Below are 26,511 nucleotides of genomic sequence, written 5' to 3'. Positions count from 1 at the left end.
TCTTGAAAAGGTAACACCTATATTAACTTCTCTTAACCCTGAATATGCAGAAGTGTTTGCTTGCCAAAAAAGGGGTCATTGAATTTATTCATTCTGTATTTCTTTTTATAAAACAAACAAAAATCATTTAAAACAAGCCACATTTGTGCCAAAAGAGAATTTGGTAGCCAGGAACCTATCACAGCTTGCATTATTAGTTAGCCCTTTATATTCTCTTAATGGCACTATTGGGGTATATTTTTAAAGCATTAGTACAAGTGAAATACTTTCCTAAATGCCCCTGTTTGATGACTGCATATAGCATCAGCAGTGAACAGCTAACATTTATGGGGTACTTAGCATATACCAGGTACTGTCCTAAACACTTTGAATGATTATCTAACTAAATTCCTATGGAAAACTTATGAGTTGGGTACTATTACTTCCATTTACAGATAAGGAAACTGAGGCAGAGAGAGGGTACACATCTAGCAGGTAGAATCAGCTAGTAAGCAAGAGACCAACCTAGTCCAACTGGAGAGACCAGTAGTATGCTTCTCTTGGAGGAGCAGGTGAACTCAAAGGGCTTGCACACAATTCTACTAGAACATTCAGAATAATTTTGTAAGGTCATTTTTTCCCCTCTAAAGTGATTACTGGGGAATTCTGATGGGACATGGAGAAATTGTAAGATGTCACAGGAGTATTAGTACAAAGGTTAAGAATGGTATGGGAGTCCTTCTCCATCTTGTGGATCTCCTTCCTGACCACCTACATTCCCACTGTAATTAATGTTACAAAACACATGACTAAATTGTTTTTCTTTGGTAGTGGAGAAGGGTGTTGTAGGGAAGAGACTTGGGAAAGTTCATAAAAATCAGAGAACCACTGGTTTCTTATATTATTCCACGTGAATGTTTAAGATGATCTAAGCATCATTTAAGGTTTCTTTAATCCATGATACCCACCAGCAAATGCTGCCTGTCAGAATATCACCTTATACTCTCATGCAATTTCACAAATATTATCTCATTTAGTTCTCAAAGCAAACTTGTGAGATGATTAAATAACCTTATTTTAAAGGAAAAGATAGGGCTCCATGGCTATAAGGTATAGTACAAACAGAACCCAAGCCAGCATCTGGATCTCCAATCTGTTAATAACTTCCATTAGTGCAAAGGTTTTCTGCTATAGTCTGTGGCTTGGTGAAAACAGTCTTTTCAGCAAATTAAATTTTGTGCAGGGAAACCAAGAGCTCAACAGTCAAATATTTTTGCTGAGTGTATTTTAGGATTCAATGAAGTATCAAATCTGGAGGAACTGGTTATCTCAAAAGAGTGTCTGGCTAAGCAGGACTGAGAGACTGCATGTCAATAGCTCTTGAAACTTGTTACCGCTGAGCTCATGTTCTTAGTTTCTTTCCGTGAGGAAGGTAGAGGATCATATTTTTTATCCAGGAAAGATAACCAAAGAATGGTAGACCTGAAAGGTGTGATTAGGATCCTAATCAGGAATTCCAGTGGAAGATTGCAGCTGCCAAGGCCTCAGGGGACAGGATGAGGGCAAAAATTCCCCTGAGAAATGTTCAATTAAAGAATACCGAATAGCTAAGTACTAAAGTTTTATTTTTTCCTTAAACTCTTACAAATTTCACATTGCTATAGTAACTATTTATGTCAGTTTGTTTGCATGATCCTGGATGGGCTTTTGGCAAAATTACAGAAAAAAAAAGTTAGAAAATGAAAAATAGTGTAAATTAAGAAATGCTTTAGGAAACTTTTATCTATCATGTAACCAGCACCAGCTGTGCCACCATTTACATTTCTGATGGCAATGGTGTACTTGTTAGCTTATCACTGCTCTTCCCAATCCCAATAAATTCTTAGAAATTTAATTTCATTAGAAGCAGTCCTACTCTTAGTTCACTGCAAACGGACTCCTAGATCAGTCTAAACACAGCTTTCTTTGAACCCCTCTGGATCACACACTATGAACATAAGAATAACCAAGACATGCAATCAAGTATATTTTTAGATGCTAGGTTTAATTCTCTGATCAAGCTAAAAGTGACTGAAATCAAGTCATACATGTTCCTGAATATTTTATATTTCTCAAAGTAGTTTTCCCTACCAATCAATGAGAGATGAAAGGTGGCAGCTGAATATATTGCAGCATTCCCAAATAGTGTTCCCTGAAAGATTACTTCCAGCACATAGAGGTGACACATGGTATGTAGATGCACATGAAGGAGAAGAGGTGTTCTATGGTAAAATAAATATGAGAAAAAATACAACACACTGAGTTTTTCAGTACTTCCTACTGCCTTTAATATGCTAATGACAAATGATGTTCAAGAGGAAAAACAGAATACGCAGCTTTTCTTAAAACTATTTGAGGATAGAAACATTATTTCACAGAATGGTTCCAGGGACCAAGGTCTCATGGCTACACTTTGTCACATGGGTCTGGAAGTCACACAGATCTCAATTCCTATTACAGCTCAGAATTGCTGGCAGCCTTGAAAGAGTTACTGAAATGACTCTAAGCCTCAATGTCTTGAGGTTAAGAAAAGGTCATTAAATTAAAAAATATTGGGGGAAACATTATACCCTTGACATTTAAATGCACCTAGGATCCTCACAAATCCCCCAATTCACTACTATAGTTACAGAGTATACTTTTCCTTTAGAAAATTTAGTAAAATGAATAATCATTGGTGCTTCCACTACCTGTTACCTTATAGAAAGATTCGCAGTCTTCTTGCCTTTTCTGAAATCTCAATTCCATTAACAGCTCCTGCTCACTGAAGTTTCAGTTCTCACTTGATGAGTAATTTTGCATTGACTAAAGCACTACATAAAATATTCCAAAATCTTTTTTTTTTATTTCTGTAAACAAGTATATAGTACACTATGGTGGACTTGTTCATAGATTTTGATCTCATTTATCACTTTAAATTTCATACTTCTTAATCTTTTTCCTAAGAGTTACCATTTTCTTAGTTGTTTTTTTCTTGTCACTTCTGTCTAGATCATTGCTGTCTGGTAGCTATATGAAGCAAACCACAAATGGGAGATATACATGTAACTTAAAATTTTCTAAAAGTCACATTTTATAACTTTTTTGTATAAAAGACTAGATGAAACTAATCTTAACTATGTTTTATTCAGCCCAATAATTGCAAAGTATTATTAAACAGATAATCAATATAAAAAACTAAAGAAATATTTTTTGTTTTAGCTTATATTATTTGAAATCTGTGCATTTTACATTTAAAGCACATCTCCTTTGTATTAGCCACAGTTCAAATCCCCTGTGGCTAATGGCTATCTTGCTGGACTGCACAGAAATACTCTAGATTAGCAGTCAGTTTTCTTCTGGGGGCCATTTTCCACACAGATACAATGTGATTATCACTTCAAAATTACTGCATGGAAAGGAAGAATGGAGAATGAGGACATCATACTGTGATGTGGGTACAGGTGATATACAGCGTGACTCAATAGTAAAATAACTGAAATCCCCAGAAGAGCTTAGAGCTTAGCTGTATGTGGAATCAAATTATTTCCTGTCATGAAGCCTGAGTCCCTCACAATAGGCCAAACCACAAAAACCAAGGGGTTATTATAATTATTATAATTACTTTATAAGTAGATAAAACAATAATAGTGATATGCATAAAACAATTGTATTTCATTAATATATATTGAATAACAATTGTGTACATGACACTCAGGTAGTTTTTGACATTTCAGAATAGTTACTTGATATGAAAAATTCGATTTCTCTGGCAGAGGTATGTGTGTATACACATACACATACACCCACACCCACCCACCCACACACACACACACACACACACACACATTTACACACACATGCAGTTATGTACATATGGCATAAATCTTACCTATTTAAATAGTTACTTAAAACAGTTGATAACTGTTAATTCCTTTATTTTTTTAAATAATGGACACTACAGAAGAGAAGCAGAGACTAAGTCTTCTTCCATAAACAAGTTTGCTATTCATACTTAAACTTATCTTCAATGGAAAGAAATCTGTAGCCTGTTCTTGTGAATAATGTTAAGTAACACGAGCTCCTTACTGTACATGAGGCACTGGTCTAAGGGCTATCCATGCCTTATCTCAATACTCATGGCAATTAATGATGTGGGTGCAGAGGCCAAAGAACAGAGTACATTTAAGAAGTTTAATAAATGTCATAAAATCCACAAACAGAATAGCCATGATTTGTACTCAGAAATCTCCACTCAGTGATGAAACTAAACTTCACACTTAAAATGCTTAATGTTCTAAACACTGCCTTTCTAGATAATGACTTATTATCTAATCTGAATTAGATACCCAAAAGTAATGTTGATAATTCCTACGACTTTAATTATCTCTGAATATCTTAAGGGGAAAGAATTTTCTGAAGGGGAAAGACTACATAGTTTCATACTCTATATAACCTCTTTTTATTTTATTTCAAGACCCATCTAGGAAACGGGTCTGCTTCATTCCTTATCTCTTACAACTACCAAAATCTACAACGTATGGTGCCTCTAATCTATGTAATTTCCCCTAGTACTTGCATTCATCTTTAATGTTGACATTTTCTGATCTAGTGGCTTGAGAGATGATAAATACCTTTTTTCTTTGAACTGTAAAATACCATATTTGGATTTGTTTTCTGCATATTATTTTAACTAGTGCTTTTAATTGCTCTCATGTATTAAACTAAAATTTTAGAATGATCAAATTTATTTTAATAGTACCTAAATTTCTATTTTGGTAATGTGACAGTGTTTAAATTACTAGCAGTTGCACATAAACAAGTTGAATCAACTGGCAAGTAAATAGCCCATTAATTCACATTAATCCATTTGGGAGTAGGAATCAGTTCTTTCCTAGAACTCCAGAATACATAATATAAGGTAAAAACCAGTCTTCCCTTTTCATACCCATCTTTTACCTATACTACTTCAAAAGGATAATATTCATAATAATAACATTGGCAATAGGGTCACTTTTGAAAGTCTCCCAACCTCTGATTTCAACATGCATCAGTGTGGAACACATAAAGCCTGAGGCTTCATATGGCTTATGGCTAACAGATTATAGGTACTCAATACACATTTACTGAATGAATGATTGAATTGCATACAAGTTTGTAGGAACACTGAACTACTCTTTAATCTGATGTTGATACCATGAATATATTTTTGAAAATGGAGAGGTATTTACACAAATATCCTGGGTCATGAATGGTTTTCCTATACATCCATGATACTATTTCTATATACTTACAGGGATATAATAATTATATAGTCTATATGCTCATTATCATCAGGGAAGGCTGAGGTCCAGAGAAGTTAATTAATCTGCCTGATGTTGTATCATAAGCCCAGATAAGACTAGACATCTAGTTCAGCTGGCTGCTGCTCTTCAACCAAAATCTGGTATTGTACATATGATGATTACCTTACAAATGTAACTTAAAAAAATGTGTGCTGGGACTTCAGCATCATGATATTTATAACATGAAAATTTACATTGATATACATAAATAAAAGAAAGTTTATATTAAAATAAGAAATATTTTGCATGGTTATTTACAAAGTAAATGGTAAATAAATGAAGTCTAAGATGGACTTGAGTATTAAAAATTGTATTATGCTTTCATACACATATACAAATTTTTTCCTACAGGTGTTATAATCAAAATAGTTTTTATTAAGTCATCCCTTAGTTTTCATTGTAAACCAAAGAAAACTAAAGGATGCACTGGCTGGGGCCTTCCTGTCTCACCATGGTTCACTGTCACAGATAGTAAGGGAGTAAAAAGGCTTAAAAAGTGGACAGTGACAACTAAGTTTTTAACACAAACTTCCAGATATTCCAAGTGGTATAAGATAACAGCTTCCTCAAAAGCAACACAAATTCTTCTGAGAATGGGAACAATATTGGCTGGGGGGGGACAGGTTTCAGACTCAGTATCATCAATTCTGACCAGAGCTATGTTTCGGGAGCTCTTCTTCAGAGGATTGAATCATTCATGGAAAAAGAAGATTTGTTAACTAACCTTTAGAGGCAAAAGCAGATGTTTCCACAACCTCATGCTGAAAAATCCAAAAGAGAGATTACACTGTCAGACTCTCACACCTGTCCTCCATCTTAATAGTGTTAAATCTTAACATGGCTAACTTTCCACCTTGTTCTCCTGCTATACTACCAAATTAGACTGCCTTAAGGTTAGCTTTTGAAAGCTTCAAGAAATAGGACCCACAGAGGAGATTGATTCAAGATGGCAGGGTGAGAGGTGAGACAGAGAACTCCTTCCAAAACAACATATAGTATGAAAATATAGCTACTACAACTAACCCTAAAACAGAAACAGGTAAAAAGGCCACACCAGACTGCATAAACCTGCAGAACAACAGACCTCAAAAACAGGGCACAAGCACCACTCCCCTGAGATTCCCAACCTCACTCCAGGGGCTGAGCAGCTCCAGAGACTAGAGCTTCTGGGCACTACAGGGCGCCACATAGAAATATAAAATGTCAAAGGAACCTGGTTCAGACCAAAATCTCACAATCCCCAGAAAAAGGGCCAAATGAAACTGAACTCACTGATCTTCCTGAAAGAGAGTTCAAAATAAAAATCATAAACATTCAAATGGATGTATAGAAAAACATTTAAGAACTCAGGAATGAATTTAAGACAGAGATTGAATCATCAAGCAATTCCATATCTGAAATGAAACATATAATGATGGGATTTAAAAGCAGATTAGATATAGTAGAAGAGATGGTAAATGGAATAGAAATTAGAGAAGAGGAATACAAAGAAGCTGAGGCACAGAGAGAAAAAAGGATCTCTAAGAATGAAAGAATATTGAGAGAACTGTGTGACCAATCCAAATGGAACAATATTTGCAATACAGGGGAACCAGAAGAAGAAGAGAGAGAAAAAGGGATAGAAAGTTTCACTGAGGAGGTAATTGCTGAAAACTTCCCCAGTCTGGGGAAGGAGATTGTCTCTGAGGCCATGGACGTGCACAGATCTCCCAACACAAGGGACAGAAGGAAGACAACAAAAAGATGTATAATAATTAAAATGGCAAAGATCAAGGATAAAGACAGACTTTCAAAAGTGGATAGAGAGAGAAAAAAGATCGCATACAAAAGGAAAACCCATCAGGCTATCATCAGATTTCTCAACAGAAACCTTATAGGCAAGAAGGGAGTGGCATGATATATTTAATGCAATGAAAAAGAAGGGCCTTGAACCAATAATATTCTACCTGGAAAGGCTATCATTTAAATTTGAAGGAGGGATTAAACAATTTTCAGATAAGCAAAAGCTAAGAGAATTTACCTCCCACAAACCACCTCTACAGTGCATTTTCGAGGGACTGCTGTAGATGGAAGCATTCCTAAGGCTAAATAGTTGTCACCAGGGGAAATAAAACCACAGCAAAGTACAATTAATTACTAAGCAGATGCAAAATCAAATAAACTATTCCAAAAGTCAATCAAGGGATAGACAAAGAGTACAGAATATGATAAATAACATATAAAGAATGGAGGAGGAAGAAAAAGGAGGGGAATAAATAGAACCTTTAGATTGTGTTTGTAATAGTATACTAAGTGAGTTAAATGAGACTCTTAGAGTGTAAGCGAATTATCCTTGAACCTTTGGTAACCATGATTCTAAAGCCTGCAATGGCAATAAGTACATATCTATTGATAATCACCCTAAATGTAAATGGTCTGAATGCACCAATCAAAAGACACAGAGTTACTGAAAGGATAAAATAACAAGACACATCTATATGCTGCCTACAAGAGACTCACTTCAAACCCAAAGACATACACAGACTAAAAGAAAAGGGATGATAAAAGATATTTCATGTAACTAATAAGGAGAAAAAAGCAGGAGATGCCATACTTGTATCAGACAAAATAGACTTCCAAAAAAAGTAACAACAGACAAAGAAGGACATTACATAGTGATAAAAGGGTCAGTCCACAAGAGGATATAAATATTATAAATATCTATGCACCCAGCACAGGATCACCTACATATGTGAAACAAATACTAACAGAATTAAAGGGGGAAATAGAAATAGAATGCATTCATTTTAGGAGACTCTAACACACCTCTCACTCTAAGGAAAAGATCAACCAGACAGAAATAAGTAAACAGACAGAAGCACTGAACAACATATTAGAACATATGGACCTAACAGACATCTACAGAATACTCCATCGAAAAGCAACAGGATACACATTCTTCTCAAGTACACATGGAACATTTTCAAGAATAGATCATATACTAGGCCTTAGAAAGAGCCCCAGTAAATTCAAAAAAATTGAAATTGTACCAAAAAGCTTCTCAGACCACAAAGGTATGAAACTAGAAATAAATTACAGAAATAAAACAAAAAAGCCCACAAACACATGGAGGTTTAACAACATGCTCCTAAATAATCAATGGATCAATGACCAAATAAAAACAGATCAAGCACTATATGGAGACAAATGACAACAATAATTCAACAACTCAAAATCTGAGGGATGCAGTGAAGGCCATGCTAAGAGGGAAGTATACTGCAATACAGGCCTACCTCAGGAAAGAGGAACATACCCACATGAACAGTCTAAACTAACAATTAATGAAACTAGAAAAGTAAGAACAAATGAGGCCCAAAGTCAGTGGAAGGAGGGACATAATAAAGAGTAGAGCATAAATTTAAAAAATTGAAAAGAATAAAACAAAAGAATCAATGAAAGCAGAAGCTGCTTCTTCGAGAAAATAAACAAAATAGATAAACCCCTAGCCAGACTTATCAAGAAAAAAAGAGAGTCTACACACATAAACAGAATCAGAAATGAGAAAGGAAAAATCACTACGGACACCACAGAAATACAAAGAATAATGACAGAATACTACAAAAAATTATGTGCTAACAAACTGGATAACCTAAAAGAAATGGACAACTTTCTAGAAAAATACAACCTTCCCAGGCTGAGCCAGAAAGAAACAGAAAAACTGAACAGACCAATTACCAGCAAGGAAATTGAACTGGTAATCAAAAAACAACCTAGGAACAAAACTGAATCAGATGGTTTCACTGCTGAATTTTACCAAACATTTAGTGAAGACCTAATACCCATCCTCCTTAAAGTTTTCCAAAAAGTAAAAGAGGTGGGAATACTCCAAACTCATTCTATGAAGCCAACATCACTCTAATACCAAAACGAGGCAAAGAATCCACAAAAAAAGAAAATTACAGACCAATATACCTGATGAACATAGATGCAAAAATACTCAACAAAATATTAGCAAGCAAAATTCAAAAATACATAAAAAATATCGTCCATCATCATCAAGTGGGATCCATCTCATGGATGCAAGGATGTTATGGCATTCAAAAATCCATCAACATCATCCACCACATCAACAAAAAGGACAAAAACCACACAATCATCTCCATATATGCTGATAAAGCATTTGACAAAATTTAGCATCCATTCATGATAAAAACTCTCAACAAAATGGGTATACAGGGAAAGTACCATAAGAAAGGCCATATATGACAAACCCACAGCCAATATTATACTTAACAGTGAGAAGTTAAGAGCTTTTCCTTTAAGATTGGGAACAACACAAGGATGCCCACTCTCCCCACTTTTATTCAACATAGTTCTGGAGGTCCTCGCCACAGCAATCAGAGAACAAAAAGACATAAAAGGCATCCATATTGGGAAGGAGGAAGTTAAACTGTCCCTGTTTGCAGATGACATGATTTTGTACATAAAAAAAATTTAAAGAATCCACTTCAAAACTACTAGATCTAATATCTGAATTCAGCAAAGTTGTGGAATACAAAATTAATGCACAGAAATCTGTTGTATTCCTATATACTAACAATGAACTAGCAGAAAGAGAAATCAAGAAAACAATTCCGTTCACAATTGCATCAAAAGAATACCTAGGAATAAACCTAAGCAAGGAAGTGAAAGACCTATACTCTACAAACTACAAGACATTCATGAAAGAAATTTAAGAAGATAACAATAAATGGAAACACTTCCAGTGCTCATGGATGGGAAGAATTAATGTTGACAAAATGGCTATCCTGCCTAAAGCAATCTAAAGATTCAGTGCAATTCCCATCAAAATACCAAAAGCATTCCTCAACAAGCTAGAGCAAATCATTCTAAAATTCATGTGGAACCACAAAAGACTGCAAATAGCCAAAGCAATCCTGAGAAGGAAGAATAAAGTGGGTGGGATCTGGCTCCCCAACTTCAAGCTCTACTACAAAGCCATAGTAATCAAGACAATTTGGTACTGGCACAAGAAGAGACCCACAGACCAGTGGAACAAAATAGAGAGCCCTGATACAAACCCAAGCACACATGGTAAATTAATACACGATAAAGGAGCCATGGATATACAGTGGGGAAATGACTGCCTCTTCATCAGCTGGTGTTGGCAAAACTGGACTGCTATGTGCAAGAGAATGAAACTGGATTATTGTTTAATCCCATACACAAAAGTAAACTCGAAATGTATCAAAGACCTGAATGTAAGTTATAAAATGATAAAACTCTTAGAAGAAAATATAGGCAACATTCTCTTGGACATAAACATGAGCAACTTTTTTCCTGAATGCATCTCCTTGGGCAAGGGAATTAAAATAAAAAGTGAACAAATTGATCTACATCATGCTAAAAAACTTCTGTACAGCAAAGGACACTATCAGCAGAACAAAAAGGCATCCTACAGTATGGGAGAATATATTTGTAGATGACATGTCTGACAAGAGGTTAACATCCGAAATATATAAAGAACTCACATGACTCAACATCCAAAAATCAAATAACTCAATTAAAAATGGGCAGAGGATATGAACAGACACTTCTCCAAAGAAGAAATTCAGATGGCCAACAGACACATGAAAAGATGTTCCACATTGCTAATTATCAGGGAAATGCAAATTAAAACCACAATGATATACTGCCTCATGCCAGTTAGGATGGCCAACATAGAAAAGAATAGGAACAACAAATGCTGGCAAGGATGTGGAGAAAGGGGAACCCTCCTACACTGCTGGTGGGAATGTAAACTAGTTCAACCATTGTGGAAAGCAGTATGGAATTTCCTCAAAAAACTCAAAATAGAAATACCATTGACCCAGGAATTCCACTCCTAGGAATTTACCTTAAGAATGCAGTTTCCTAGTCTCAAAAAGACATATGCATCCCTATGTTTATCACAGCACTATTTACAATAGCTAAGAAATGGAAGCAAACTAAGTGTCCATCAGTAGAAGAATGGATAAAGAAGAGGTGGTACATATACACAATGGAGTATTATTCAGCCATAAGAAGAAAACAAATCCTACCATTTGCAACAACATGGATGGAGCTAGAGGGTATTATGCTCAGTGAAATAAGCCAGGTGGAGAAAGACAAGTACCAAAGATTCACTCATCTGTGGAGTGTAAGAACAAAGCAAAAACTGAAGGAACAAAACAGCAGCAAACTCACAGAACCAAAGAATGGACTAACAATTGCCAAAGGGAAGGGGACACCGGGTGGGGTATGTTCGAAGGAAGGGAGAAGGGGAAAAAGGGGCATTATGATTAGGACACATAATATAGCAGTGGGGTATGGTGAAGGCAGTATAGCACAAAGAAGACAAGTAGTGATTCTATAGCACCTTACTACACTGATGGACAGTGACTGTAATGGGGTATGTGGTGGGGACTTGATAATGTGGGGATCTTGTAATGATAATGTTGCTCCTATAATTATATATTAATGATACCAAAATTAAAAATAAATAAATAAATAAAATAAAATCCCTGAAAAAGAAAAAGCAAAGAAATAGGACCCACAGTTAGCACACACACTAAAATTTCTCAGACAGTCATCTTCTAGAAATGAATGATCAAATTTTGACATGGTACAAACAGAACCCAGGTCAGCTTACTTACTGGATGTACTGGAAGTCAGATTGATATCATAAATCACTTCATGATGTGCTTGAGAGGTGATGACATACAAAAGAGTATTATATTTCATCAGAATCTTGACATTTAAAAACAGAAAGGCAACAACAACAGAGAAAGAGATAAGAGAAAAAGGGAAAAATCTGCTTTAAATGTATGGGTAAAAAAGAAATCTTTGAAAAAAGCAATACACATTTACTGTGTTATGACTTACAATGCCTGTGTATTTGCTAATGTGTTTAAACAGGTTAAGTTGGCTCAGAAAAAATCCAAAATAACTTTTCCAGGCAACAAGTTATGGAAGAGAAAACCTGCCTTAAAGTGAGCATAGGATACATAACTAGAACTAAAAGTAGGAGATGGACATTGAAAAATAGAGTAAAAGATCACTAATTGGTTTTATAATTATGATTATTGTTGGGTTGACAAATGAATGTGGATAAAATGTAAGGGTAAGAGCACAGACTTTAACTGAATATGGGTAAAAGAGTGGCAAAATTCTGTTTTTGCACAACAAGCCAAGTTTTCTACTGTACTTACTCTTTTCCCAGTTACGCATCATTTACCAATAGTGAGGGTGAACGGCTCATTATTAACACAACTATTCTGGAAAAATAGGTCCTGTACATCAGAATATCCACCTCTACAAATCAAAGGCTAAAAGACATTACTGTTACTAAGTAATTTGGTAAGCTGCTGACATCAAAGTGGAGTATCTAGATGGCCTATACTTTGTTGAGTATATAGAAAACCAGAACACTGCTCTGGGGATTATTTAATGATACAATCACTTTGAAAACCCACTGAGAGTATCTAAAAACATATGTATAACCTACAATAACCTATGACCCAGAAATTCTACAATTAGGGATATATTCAACGTATGTGTATGCAGACACACATACACATACACATTTGTTTAGCAAATGATATATGTCCATAGCATATCTATTAATAACCTCCAACTGGAATACCCAAGTATTCATCAAGAATAGGATTAATAAGTAATTTGCCGTATATTTACTCAATGTAGTATTATCACAATGACAGTAACAATCTACAACTACACAAAACAATACAGATGAGTCTCCTTATTACAATGTTGACTGAAAGAAGCCAAAACAGAAGAGTTGATATTGCAGAATTCCATTCGCACAAAAGTTCAAAAGCAGGCCGAACAAATCTATGCTCTTGGAAGTCAGGATAGTGGTTATCTTTGGGTGCACAGTGACTGCAGGAGAGCAGGAAGTAGTATCCTTGGGAGATGATAATGTTGTATTTCTTGATCTGAGTTCTGATTACATGAGTACACATAGCTAAGCAGGTTTTTTCTCACCTAGTTGCACATTCACACCTATCATCTCACACCAATTAGATTCTCAGCATGCTAAGGTTTCACATAACTAATTTTATAAAGAAAGAGAGTCCCTTCCCTTTTTACCAACAGTGCGAAGGCAAGATACTTTTTTTGGAAGTCATATAGGGCTAACATAAACATTAAGCCTTTTAAGTTCATTTCAAAACACAAGATAATTTTGTCTCCTCAGCCAATAATCTATTCTTTCCCTTTCTTGGCATTTCTGCATTTCTGCCACTCAGATCTCCTGGAGGCTGCAATTGTCCACAGTTCACATGGATTTTCTTTAGGAAGAGAAAGAAGCCTGATGTTTCTCATTCCTATGTATCCCAGCCAAGGGTGAGAGGCAGCACATGCCACAGAAGAGGAGGGAATGCAGAATCGCAATGTGCCCACAAGCAACGCCACTGGCAAAGCCACCCTTGGCCAGGACGTCTTCAACTTTTCAACAAGTAGCTAAGGAAAGTTATGGTAAAAAATCTTCTAGTCATATTCTAGGAAATGGTGAGATACAGACATAAAACAGTTATTCGAACAAAGAAATACTTTCTTTCAGTTCATCCGAGAACAGGGAAGTGATACTGCGTGGAACCCATGGATAAGAGCTATTTGGCAATTACAGCCCAAAGAGGGCAGAAGGCTTCTTTTGTACGTGTTTCTCTCTCCAAAGTGACCACCCGCTCACTCGGGAATGTATTCACGTCATCAAGTTAATGTGATTGTTACACAGACACAAATCTTCCTTTTGGATGAGAACACTAATCAGATTCAGCTAGTTTTTCATTCTCTAAACACTGCCATTATGTGAAGGGGAAAACTTCTGAAAACCAAGGATATTTTATAGTTAGACCTCTCCTTCCAACCAATCTCTTTTGCTCTCCTATATAAACAAATTCTGCCATTACATTCTTTTATCCATGGCAACTTACAGTGTGTAAGCCACAAATCAATTCAAGACAAGTTAATTGCCAAAAGGGATCAAGCAACAAGCATTAGAAGCATAATATTTACAGGCACTATCCTAAAAACTTGTGTTAGAGAAAAGTATGGTCTGGTGAGCTTGCCTTCTGAGCCAAGATTTTAAATTTATATGATTATTTTTGAAAATCAAAAATCCATCAGATAATCGCTCTTCTCTTATGCCATGTATGTTTTAGGGGTAGATGTGGACAGACACATCAAGCAAAAAAAAAAAAAGGTACTACTATAGGACATACTACTGATACTGATTTCTAACTTCCAATTTTTTTACGTTAATATTTTCTACATATGCAACTTTTGAGGATTAGAGGAAATAATGTAATCGAAGTATACTGTAAACTTCCTCCTCTTCCTAGTATCTTTACAATAAAGGAGAAGCAAAGGCCAATTCACACAAGAGACTGAAAAGTAATGGAACTAAAACCATTACTCATTACACCGTCAGTACAAGGTCAATATCCATAGGGTTCCATTGGCTTGCTACAATTCTGAGGTATATCTTGTCTGCTTGGGAATGTAAATGTATTCACGGACATAAGGCATGGATATGTTTCAACTTATGTGTGAGTAAGTTGTCATGTTTTGAAGGCTTCCTTGACTTCCCCAAGCAGAATCTCCTAACCCAGTCCATGTTTTATTTTATTTGCTTGTTAACTTGTTTATTTTCTGCTTTCCTCTACTAGAATGTAAGCTTTATGGCAGCAGCGATCTCATCTGTTTTTCTCCTCATTATATCCCTAATACAAAGTAAATATTTCTCCATGGCTAGTAAAGCACTAGTGGTGCTCTGGAGCTGTCCATAGCAGTGGGCAAAAGTAGGCTGTTAAATTTGGGGATTTTTTAGTTGGTTTTCATACCTAGCGATCAGTAAATATTAAGTTATATAAACTTACAATTAATAATGTAAACAATGGTAATAAATATTCAAATCACATCCCTTCCTAATAGTTCTACTACATTTTACCATTATGTTTGTTCTTGAGGTCTTTTACATCTATATGTATGTGCTTCTGTACATCTTTTGTCAACTCCCCACTTAATGACCTGCACAGCTTGAAAAGGGTTAATGGATAATTTTTGCCACAGAAATCAGCAAATACTAAAAACAGGCTTTTTTTGGTGTCTTCACAGAGGGCTGGCTGTTAACATTTACCAGCACACTACTGGCCAGGCTTATTTTTACTCTGGACTTGGACTCTCTGACCACATGAGTATGTGGTCTCCGAGCCCCAACCCTTCAATTCATCCCCTTTTATTTGGTGGTAATTATGCCCATCCTCTTCACTTGCCCTCAAAAACTGGAGGGGTTGCAGGGCACTGAAAGTAAGTCATCACATGTGTTACATCTGAAAAGGTTTAAAAACGTACTATGCCAGAGGAGTTGTTAATGTGGTGCCTGGAAGGTGACGTCCCTGGACATGGGTCTGTCGTGAGGACTTGTCTCCCTTTCTCAGCCCTGGGCGCCAGCCAGCATCTTTCAGAGGGTACTGCCAGGTATAACCCAACGACCACAGATATGCTATTCTTAGGTTTTAGTCATACAGAATATCTAAGAGACCATATTCTCCCTGCTTCTATCTGCTACTATAAAATCTCCAGATCAAAGTTGCAGATTGGAGCAGAACTTTCTAAGAGCACAGGGGATGATTAAAGTCATCTAGATTTTTCTGTTTTAGCAAATATTGCTTTATATTTTCAGTGCCTGAATATACCTGTGCTTTTGTATCTCAATCTGATTGCTAAACCTCCTTTATACAAACAGACCAGTCTATTTCACATGAAAAACTTATTTGTTAGCCCTTCTATAAGAGATACAAATATGCTCAAATAAGTTCACTTAATCACATATTTGCCAATTCTGAGAAAATGCTAGGGGAGGGAAAGAAGTTGAAACTCTTGGCACAAATGGAATTTGGAGATTTTCTGAGACTATCTATTATATAGTAGATCCCATGAGCCCTATTAGTGTAAGAGGCAAGAAAACTACAGGATACTTTCTGTTTCTGGCCTATGGCATGCTGTGGGAATCATCTCCACCCTATCCTGAAATGTACCTTGGATTTGAATAGCATCCACGCTACAGCCACCATATAAAATGTCCCTTCTACCATCCCTTCTTGAGAAGACACACAGCAGAAAGTTTTGTGATTTGTTCTGGTTGAAAGACAAGACAATCTCTAGAAGAGTAACTTTCCATTTATAAGTTTCCTTGAATGTTAGTGTAATTTTAAACAATGGCATTAAAAAAAAAACAAAATGTCTTAGTGTTTCCTTGGGGAGCTGTCAGAGTCCACCAACCTGCTGAGTCCCTGTTCTTCTTGGCTTCTCAGATAATTTTGTTCCCCCAAATTTTAGGCACTGTGTTTAAGCCTCCAACATAAATTCACTAACATTATTTTCTCAAATGTAACATGAGCCCATCAGACCCTCCTCTCTCTCTAGATAGTTATGAGAGGCTGGCTCTAAAGTAGTGTCTGGCCCTCATTCCAGCTGCACAAAAGACAATTAGCCTCTTGATTAGGTAATCCCCTCTTTTTTTCTCTCCCCCTCTATCAAATTTGGCTTAAGAAGCTATACACCATATTTCCCAAAAATGTATTTTACTCACAAAAGCCAAAATTTTGTCACTGCTGACAAACTACTTTCAAATCTATTTAAAGCACATTGTATAACTGTCCAAGTTTGTGAGAATTTCTCAGGGATCAACACTTGTCCAATGTACAAGATTTGCTATTAGTCTAACAAATCAGAGTCTAATTAAATTTCACATCTTACAGATGTGACACTTGGCTTTCCTTTATCCTGAACGCTACCTGAGAGTGAGTGCAATGCCAAAGGAAAACATTCCACCTTGAACCCAAGTGCACCATCAGCATTTGAAGATTCTATAGAATACAAGACATTGTTCTTTAAAAAATATATTGTAAATAAGAAATTTAATGAGGAAATGTTGGCTAAGGCGACTTATTTCGGTTGCTTCAATAGTAGAATCATATCCACTATCTTCACCTCTCAAAGGCCAAGATAAGTTTAAACTACTACCATGTTTTAAGGTTTTCATGTATTAAAAAAAGTTAAGAAATGTAAAACAGGGCTGCAAAATTGGGTGCAATTTTAAATGTTTACACTAAACAGTTTAACACCTTTAACTCCAGGAATGCTATAAAATGAAAAAGTGCCTTTCAGAAGATAACCATAGAATTTAAGTGTGTGTGTGCACATGTGTGTGTGTGTACATACATACATACATATATTGACCCATAATACATTTGAGATGGTGTTGTCTGTTAGAAATTTAAAGCTATATGAGAGCCATCCTTTTCATTATTGTCAGCATATTGCTGTAGCTGCATGATAACTTCTTTTTGAGCACTGACAGAAATCTGAAAATGTGAGACCAGAGTGGCTAACTGTCCTCCTAAGTCCTTAATCTTCCACTGGACTTTCTGACTATATGATGATAGGCACTCATTATACCATCAAGTTGATTTTGTAAATAAAGGGGTGGTATCAAACGTAGCAAGGGTAGCAAGATGCTTTGACAAATGTATATGAATGGCACTCCTGTTGTCTATGAGGGAGCCCCTGACCCCAAAGAATGTGCAGTACAGATGGAGAGACAAAACAGGACCTTGAGAACAATAAAGACTGGATGGATGGATGGATGGATGGATGGATGGATGGATGGATGGATGGATTGATGGATGGATGGATAGATGGATGGACAAATAAATGAATAAACAAGGAAACAAATAAATAAATATACTGGTGATTAATATCCAAATTAAAAATGCATGAGGGACAAAATCATGCAAAATCCAAAGGAGACTGGCACATGATGGCTCTGCGGGATATCATCCTTACCTCTTAAGCTTGTTATAAAAAAGGCCTATTCAAATTACAAACATGGGGCATTTAAATACATGGAAAACATATCCCGGAACATTCCATTACTAGTTGTATTTTGGAAAGGATCAGAACTCGACCAAAGGAAAATAAAAAAATGAAAAACCAAGTTTATAATATATCTGCAAAGCGGTATAACAGACCTTAAACTGTACATTTCTTGAGATTATTGAAATTCTTTAGTCCAATAGGTACAGCTTTCACTCTAACCAGCAGATAGGTTTTTATGGTATTTAGGAACTAGACAGATCTCAATGACAAGGAGAGTCTAGATGCAGCCATCTATTGAAAGCATGCACAACAAAGTTTGCAAATCTACAATGAGCATAACCTAAAATAAATGGACAACTTTCTAAAAAAACACAACCTCCCAGGAATGATCAAGGAATGACCAAGGAAGACACAGAAAATCTAAACAGACCAATTACCAGGAATGAAACTCAATCGGTAATCAAAAAGCTACCCAAAAACAAAACCCCTGATGGAGTCACCACTGAATTTTATCAGACATATACAAAAGATATAATACCCATTCGCCTTAAAGTTTTCCAAAAAGTAAAAGAGGAGGGAATACTTCCAAACTCATTCTATGAAGCCAGCATCACGCTAATATGAAAACCAGGCAAAGATCCCACCAAAAAAGAAAATTACAAACCAATATCCCTGATGAACATAGATGCAAAAATACTCGACAAAATATTGGCAAACCAAATTCAAAAATACATCAAAAGGATCATGCACATGATCAAGTGGGATTCATCTCAGGGATGCAAGGATGGTACAGCATTCAAAAATCCATTAACATCATCCACCACATAAACAAAAAGAAGGAAAAAACCACATGATCATCTCCGTAGATGCTGAAAAAACATTTGACAAAATTCAACATACATTCATGATAAATACTCTCCACAAAATGGGTATAGAGAGCAAGTAACTCAATGTAATAGAGGCCATATATGACAAACCCACAGCAACATCAAACTTAATAGCAAGAAGCTGAAAGCTTCTCACCTAAGACTGGGAACAAGACAGGGATGCCCACTCTCCCCACTTTTATTCAACATAGTACTGGAGGTCCTAGCCATGGAAATCAGACAAAACAAAGAAATACAAGGCATCCAGATTAGTAAAGAAGAAGTCAAACTGTCACTATGTGCAGATGACATGATATTGTACATAAAAAACCATAAATAGTCCACTCCAAAACTACTAGAAGTAGTATCTGAATTCAGCAAAGTTGCAGAATACAAAATTAATACACAGAAATCTGTTGCTTTCCTATACACTAACAATGAACTAGCAGAAAGAGAAATCAGGAAAACAATTCCATTCACAATTGCATCAAAAAGAATAAAATACTAAGGAATAAACCTAACCAAGGAAGTGAAAGACCTATACCCTGAAAACTACAAGACACTCATGATAGAAATTAAAGAGGACACTAACAAATGGAAAATCATCCCATTCTTTTGGGTAGGAAGAATTAATATTATCAAAGTAGCCATCCTGCCTAAAGCAATTTACAGATTCAGTGCAATCCCTATCAAAATGCCAACAGCATTCTTCAATGAACTGGAACAAATAGCTCTAAAATTCATATGGAACCACCAAAGACCCCGAATAGTGAAAGCAATCCTGAGAAGAAATAATAAAGTAGGGGGTGTGTCGCTTCCCAACTTCAAGCTCTACTACAAAGCCACAGTAATCAAGACAGTTTGGTACTGGCACAAGAACAGAGCCACAGACCAGTAGAACAGAATAAAGAGTCCAGATATTAACCCAAACATATATGGTCAAATATATGATAAAGGAGCCATGGACATACAATGGGGAAATGACAGCCTCTTCAACAGATGGTGTTGGCAAAACTGGACAGCTACATGTAAGAGAATGAAACTGGATTATTGTCTAACCCCATACACAAAAGTAAATTTGAAATGGATCAAAGACCTGAATGTAAGTCATGAAACCATAAAACTCTTAGAAAAAAACATATGCAATAATCTCTTGGACATAACACATAAATGACTTCTTCATGAACATATCTCCCTGGGCAAGGGAAACAAAAGCAAAAATGAACAAGTGGGACTATATCAAACTAAAAAGCTTCTGTACAGCAAAGGATACCATCAATAGAACAAAAAAAACATCTTACAGTATAGGAGAATATATTTGTAAATGACATATCTTGTAAAGGGTTGACATCCAAAATATATAAAGATCTATGCACCTCAACAAACAAAAAGCAAATAATCCAAGTAAAAAATGGGCACAGGATCTGAACAGACACTACTCCAAAGAAGAAATTCAGATGGCCAACAGACACATGAAAAGATGCTCCACATTGCTAATCATCGGAGAAATGCAAATTAAAACCACAATGTGATATCACCTCACACCAGTGAGGATGGCCACCCTCCAAAAGACAAACAACAACAAATGTTGGTGAGGATGTAGAGAAAGGGGAACCCTCCTACACTGCTGGTGGGAATGTAAATTAGTTCAACCATTGTGGAAAGCAGTATGGAGGTTCCTCAAAAAGCTCAAAATAGAAATAATATTTGACCCAGAAATTCCACTCCTAGGAATTTACCGTAAGAATGCAGGAGCCCAGTTTGAAAAAGACATATGCACCCCTAAGTTTATCACAGCACTATTAACAAAAGCCAAGAAATGGAAGTAACCTAAGTGTCCATCAGTAGATGAATGGATAAAGAAGATACGGTACATATACACAATGGAATATTATTCATCCATAAGAAGAAAACAAATCCTACCATTTGCAACAACATGGATGGAGCTAGAGGGTATTATGCTCAGTGAAATAAGACAAGTGTAAAAAGACAAGTACCAAATGATTTCATTCATCTAAGGAGTATAAAAACAAAGCAAAAACTGAAGGAACAAAACAGCAGCAGACTCACAGAACCCAAGAATGGACTAACAGTTACCAAAGGGACAGAACTGGGGAGGATGGGTGGGAACGGAGGGATCAGGGGGAAAAAGGGGCATTATAATTAGCACGTATAATGTAGTGGGGGGCACTGGGAGGGCTGTACAATGCAGAGAAGACAAGTAGTGATTCTATTGCATCTTACTATGCTGATGGACAGTGACTGTGATGGGGTATGTGGTGGTGACGTGATGATGGGAGGAGTCTAGTAACCACAATGTTGCTCATGTAATTGTAGATTAATGATATAAAAAAAATCTACAACAAGCATAAAACTGAGCACATGATAACCATTGGGTGCAAATAATAAGGATGAGATGCACATTCAGTAAAATGAAAAGCATACAGTAGTCATATAATTTCTAATGTTGAACCATATTCATAATTACAACAAAATAATAAAAATAAATAGTATTTATATGGAGGTAATACTTAAAATTTTAGCTGCCAACTTTTATTTATTGTATGTCAAAGTTCACTTACACATCATTACTAGTGAAGTTTATAATTTGATTTCTTTCATTTTATAGTTCCCTAAAAAAATTCCAAGGGCACTATCTTCTATACTGTCTAAAACAATTAAGTAATTCCCATGTATTGTTTTAATCCAAATTTTGAATATCTTCTACACAAGTAAATAAGAACACATTTTAATCCAAATGTCGTGTCTATGTGTATATACGTCTGGTAGTTTCCAGATACACTACGTTTGGTCTAAATAAGAAAGACCTTATTCTTGAGATTTTGCAAATGATTTCACTTCTATTTGCTCTTGCTGAAACAGCTTTCAGTGCTCTAGATAAACAAATGAGAAATTAAAAAATGTGTGAAGAATCTAGAAATATCTCATAAATATGTAGAATACTCAGGCAAAGAAGGAAATCAACCAGTTTTATTTTGTCTTTTCTTTCCCCAGTTATTTGGTTAAAATAAACTAATCTGAATGTAAAACCAAGGTATCATTTACAATTCATTGAGGTCATGAGGTAAAAAATTTTCATGTGATTTCTACCGAAATCCTTAGAAACAAAAGAGTAACAAAATATTTACTTTGATTTCATGGTGTCTAATTCCCTTGGACCAGATTAAAACTCTGAGTTACCATGTAGACTACAGTGAGAGTTTCCCTTCCCCACATGGATGTGTCCTGCAACACTTAGACACAGCACAGCAGCGTTCTGTTGTTTCTGCTTGTTTACTTGTTTAATCAAACAAGAACTCTTTCCCGACATTTAAAAGGTTAGCTGAAAGTTAGCATGACCAGCTTTGGCTCCATTAAATCCATTAGGCATGCGAATATACTTGTTTTCCAGCTGCCAGTAATAATGTTTTTTAAGTTCACAATTTAACTCTCAAAACCAGCTTTCAGTTAGTTAACTTCCTTCTACTTCTGCAGGTTCCTACATACCACTGACTATTTTAAGATTCATGTCTTCCTAGCTCATATTTCTTCCACTGCCAATTTAACATGGAGTTAAACAGACTCAGGCAGGGTGGCAAAGGCTTATTTGCAGGGGTCCAAAGCTACGGAGGCTGATGAAACACATTCTTCCCAGATACAAAAAACAAAGCATGATACCTGTAGGACTTTAAGAACCGCAGTCTTGATTTGGCTCTTGGAGATGGTCCTGGCAATGTGATTCCCTGAGGATCCCAGACAAAAGCCATTGTAAGGAAGGTGCCAGGATCGCTGGAAACAGCAGGAAGTCAGAGTTGGTGTGGAGCCCTGGGGCCAGAGGGGCCCGCTGGGAGCAGGAGGCACTTGTGGCCCAGTGCAGGCATTTCCCCTGTGTGGCTGTATGCGCTGACAGGGAGGTGGCAGGCTGGCTGAAGCAGGGGTGGAAGGGATGGCCAGGACTTCCTGCTGCCTGACACTTGCCCTTTGCAACAGAGCTTGCTTCACACAGACCTTATCTCATTAATATTGTGAGAAACACTCCCCTGCAAATTTGTTTTTAAATGCAGTCCTGATTAAACAGCATGGTCACATGCCACTCTGGACAAGCACAACACACACACACTGTGAAAAGGATGATTGAAGTGGGTGAACCTTTCTATCAAGTGTGACGTCAAAAAGAAAAAGTAAATAGAGGGACTTTGTTTAAAAAAAAAAGTGAATACATGCATACAGCTGGGAAATTCGAGAAAGACTACTAAATTTCACACCACTAGCTGCCCCAACTTATTTTCCTTATTTCAACTTCTCTTAGAAACAGGGATGAACATCATTATTAGCAAACCCTTCACAGGATTTAATCATCTAGAAATGCCAGTGCTCCCCTGCAAGTCACTGGGAGAAAACAGGCAGATCACTTTCAAAGCTTTCGGCGGCTTTTCCCTCAAGGAGCTACTGCGTCACCTTGGAAAGTGAATTATAATGCATGACTGGAAACAAAGATCAATTTTCTTGTCCATTTTCTATTCCCTAAATACATTTCTTAACTCTCTGATAAAGCCCTTCGAACAACTTTCTTTCAAACAAAGTAAATGATGAAAGCCAAACACAGCCCTTCCCAGATTTTATGAGGCCAGCACATTTCGGGGAGGCATGTATCTTGTGATCCTGTACTGGAGGAGTCAGAGGACCCCAGCGCCGTCACTGGCCCTTACCTCCCAGCCGCATTTCATGATAAGAATGCAGCATAATTCCATCAGTCCCTATCCAAACACTGCCCGGTGGGTGACCTCAACTGTAAAACAAGGCAGAACTCCACTTCTCCGGGATAAGATTAGGGAGGCTTGCAGCACTCAAGAGTGAATTTAACTCACTCTGAACTGGACAGAATTGCCCAAAAGTTGAGCTTAGCGATCCTCGCCATATCTGCCAAGTTTTCAGACCCCTGCAGCCCACCCTATCTCTTACATACCCAAGAGGTCCAAAATATTCATGCAGTTTTCACAACAGCTCAAGTCAGTAAACATGACACTTATTTTCACAACAGCATCCAGCACACCAGAGGTTCCTGAGAACACTACAGGTTCCCTATCAGCTTTGGGAAGGAGCAATAGAAAACATTTGCATGGTCTCACCTCTTGGCTATCTGACAGATGGGCTGTAAGAGTGAGTGAGTGATAACTGACTGAACTGCAATGCAGCAAGCGTGGAGAAGCCAAGAGTTCAAAAATAAGTGCATTCTCTCTGAATCAACTAGCAATATTTTCATGCTTCACAAATGACACCTTTTCTGCTTTTGTATATGGATCCGCATTTCATGAGAGCAAAACTGGAGATCACCTTCCTGGTATTCTTTGAGAAGGACCCAGAAGGTCCTATCCCCACACCAGCCTGCCCTTCTTGGTGTACAAAATTCCAGTATCATCTTTCATTCCTTTTTACAATTTAATTTCCATGTCATGACAGCTTTTAGGAAATGCAAACATTCCTGGCAGAGTTAATACAGACCTGAACAACTTGGTATTTAGGAGAATGGCTTCATCTGAAACTGAAGCCAGGCAGTGTAAGAGAACTGGGAGTGTGGGTGAGGGGGTGGGGGTGGGTGTGTACCCCAGAAAGTGGGTGGGGTGGGAGGACTGATGTGAAGGTGGGTCAGAGACACAAGTGGTAGGGCAGGAGGAATAGTCCTGACAAAGATGAACTTTCACCTTCCATGCAATACAAAGGTCTCATTCTATCCAGTGGCATTTTAAAATTTGTACGTGAAAAAGCCTCAATGGTTTCTGAAAATGAAGGTTACTGTCTAAATATACAACTTTGGGAGCAACAAAAATATTACTTGCATTGCAATTATCCTACTTGCGCTTGTCACCCTATCTTCCCAGCCAGGCTGAAGCCAGCAACAGGCACTGTGACTAACACTTGTCTGGTGGACATGCTAATTCACATTTTTAAAAAATGTTCTATTAATTGATATCTAATTGATAAAATATTAGGGGAGAATGAAGAAGATACTATAGAATGTCCAATTTTTCTAAAAGAAATGTTTAATAAAGAAAATGCAAAGTTGTCTTTTTATGATTTTGCCAAAACATTTCTTCCTTCTTTTTCCCCCCTGCTTCTTTAAAGCAGACATCTAGAATAAATGGGATAAACACAGTGGATCCATAAATGTGAAATCCTACATGAAACTGGATAAAGACACAAGCAGTATTTACCATTCTTAATGTTATTTATTTATTTATTTTAAAAATACTTACCACTTCCTTCTCATTTTTTCCATACAGTTACACTTCATTCCTGTTAGGTTATCTGGCCTCAGCAAGGTCACAGAAGTAAGGTACATTTTCTGATATGAATCATGAGCAAAACCTTAATTTCAGGTAGGAATATCAATAGTGTTTTGAGGGGCTATCTAGGACTTCACAGACATGAGAATATAGACAAATGGAAAAAATACAAAATTAAATAAGATGTTTGCCAGGATGAACCTTCATTGTCATTGATGTTTACAACTTTCACTTAATATGTTCAAAAGCGTAGAAAAGGAAATAGAGTAGAAATATTTTAAATATTGCAATTTGTCATTATTAAGCATTTATTTATCCAGAAGAACACTAGTAAGGAGAGACGAAAGGCAAGAGGAGATGTTCCATCCAGGAAATACACTTTTCTTTTACAAGTTGGAAACTAAGTTTATATCCCAGGGAAAAGCAAATTCTGAAATCTGAACTTTGTCTCTACCCAATTATTATCCGCCTTATTTTTAACTTCTGTAAAACCTCAACAAAATGTCCACCTTCTGCCAATAACTCAGATCTTATGTTCTACAGAGCTCTAAATAAGGCATCTTTTTTTGCCTCTTGACTCTAAGATTTGGCTCCAAGATTCCAGATGTTACAAATGGCAAATTTGGGGTTTGGTGTAGGACACAGAAAATCAGTTTCCTTTATAGGAGATAGTTACTATGAATCACACTGAAACTCACAAATTTGAAAGTGGGAATATTTAAACATAATCTACACAGGCATCTGCTTACATACCAAGTCAGGTGGGGGTGGTGAGCTAAACTTCAGAGAAACAAAGAGTTACATTAGTGGGGTTGCATTATGTTGAAATATATTGCCTCAGGAAACCAGAGCAGGCAGAGATATGGGTTCAGGATAATGCTGTATTTTGAAATAGTCACTGCTCACACACTCAAAGGCAGTAGAAGTTTATGTGGAAGCAAATAACTTCATTTTCATTGATCTCTGATAGGAGCTTCATCGTAATAATCCTATTTTCAGGCTGATACATTGCAAAAGAGTATGCCAAAAGTAAATCTAACAATCGGATTTGTGCACTTGTGAAAACTAGTTCATTCAGTGTAAGGAACTGGTTTAAGGCTTTTTATTACATTAATT

General features: G+C 36.6%; 1 protein-coding gene across 9 annotated transcripts in view; it reads right to left on the bottom strand.

Moving 5' to 3' along the window:
* PDE4D (phosphodiesterase 4D) overlaps positions 1-26,511 on the bottom strand; it is a 1,476,836-nt gene that overhangs the window by 352,453 nt on the left and 1,097,872 nt on the right. Inside the window, exon 1 of one of the 9 annotated variants that reach the window (XM_037022278.2) lies at positions 22,790-23,042. The exons of the other annotated variants lie outside the window; for them this stretch is intronic. Coding sequence (XP_036878173.1) covers positions 22,790-22,878 — 89 coding nt within the window. The 5' untranslated portion in view covers positions 22,879-23,042. Of the gene's footprint in view, positions 1-22,789; positions 23,043-26,511 lie in introns of those variants that run through there. 9 annotated transcript variants of the gene reach the window in all.

This window comes from Manis javanica, chromosome 1 (assembly GCF_040802235.1).
Source record: "Manis javanica isolate MJ-LG chromosome 1, MJ_LKY, whole genome shotgun sequence".
Lineage (NCBI taxonomy): Eukaryota > Metazoa > Chordata > Mammalia > Pholidota > Manidae > Manis > Manis javanica.
This window is presented reverse-complemented; position numbering and strand designations above follow the sequence as displayed.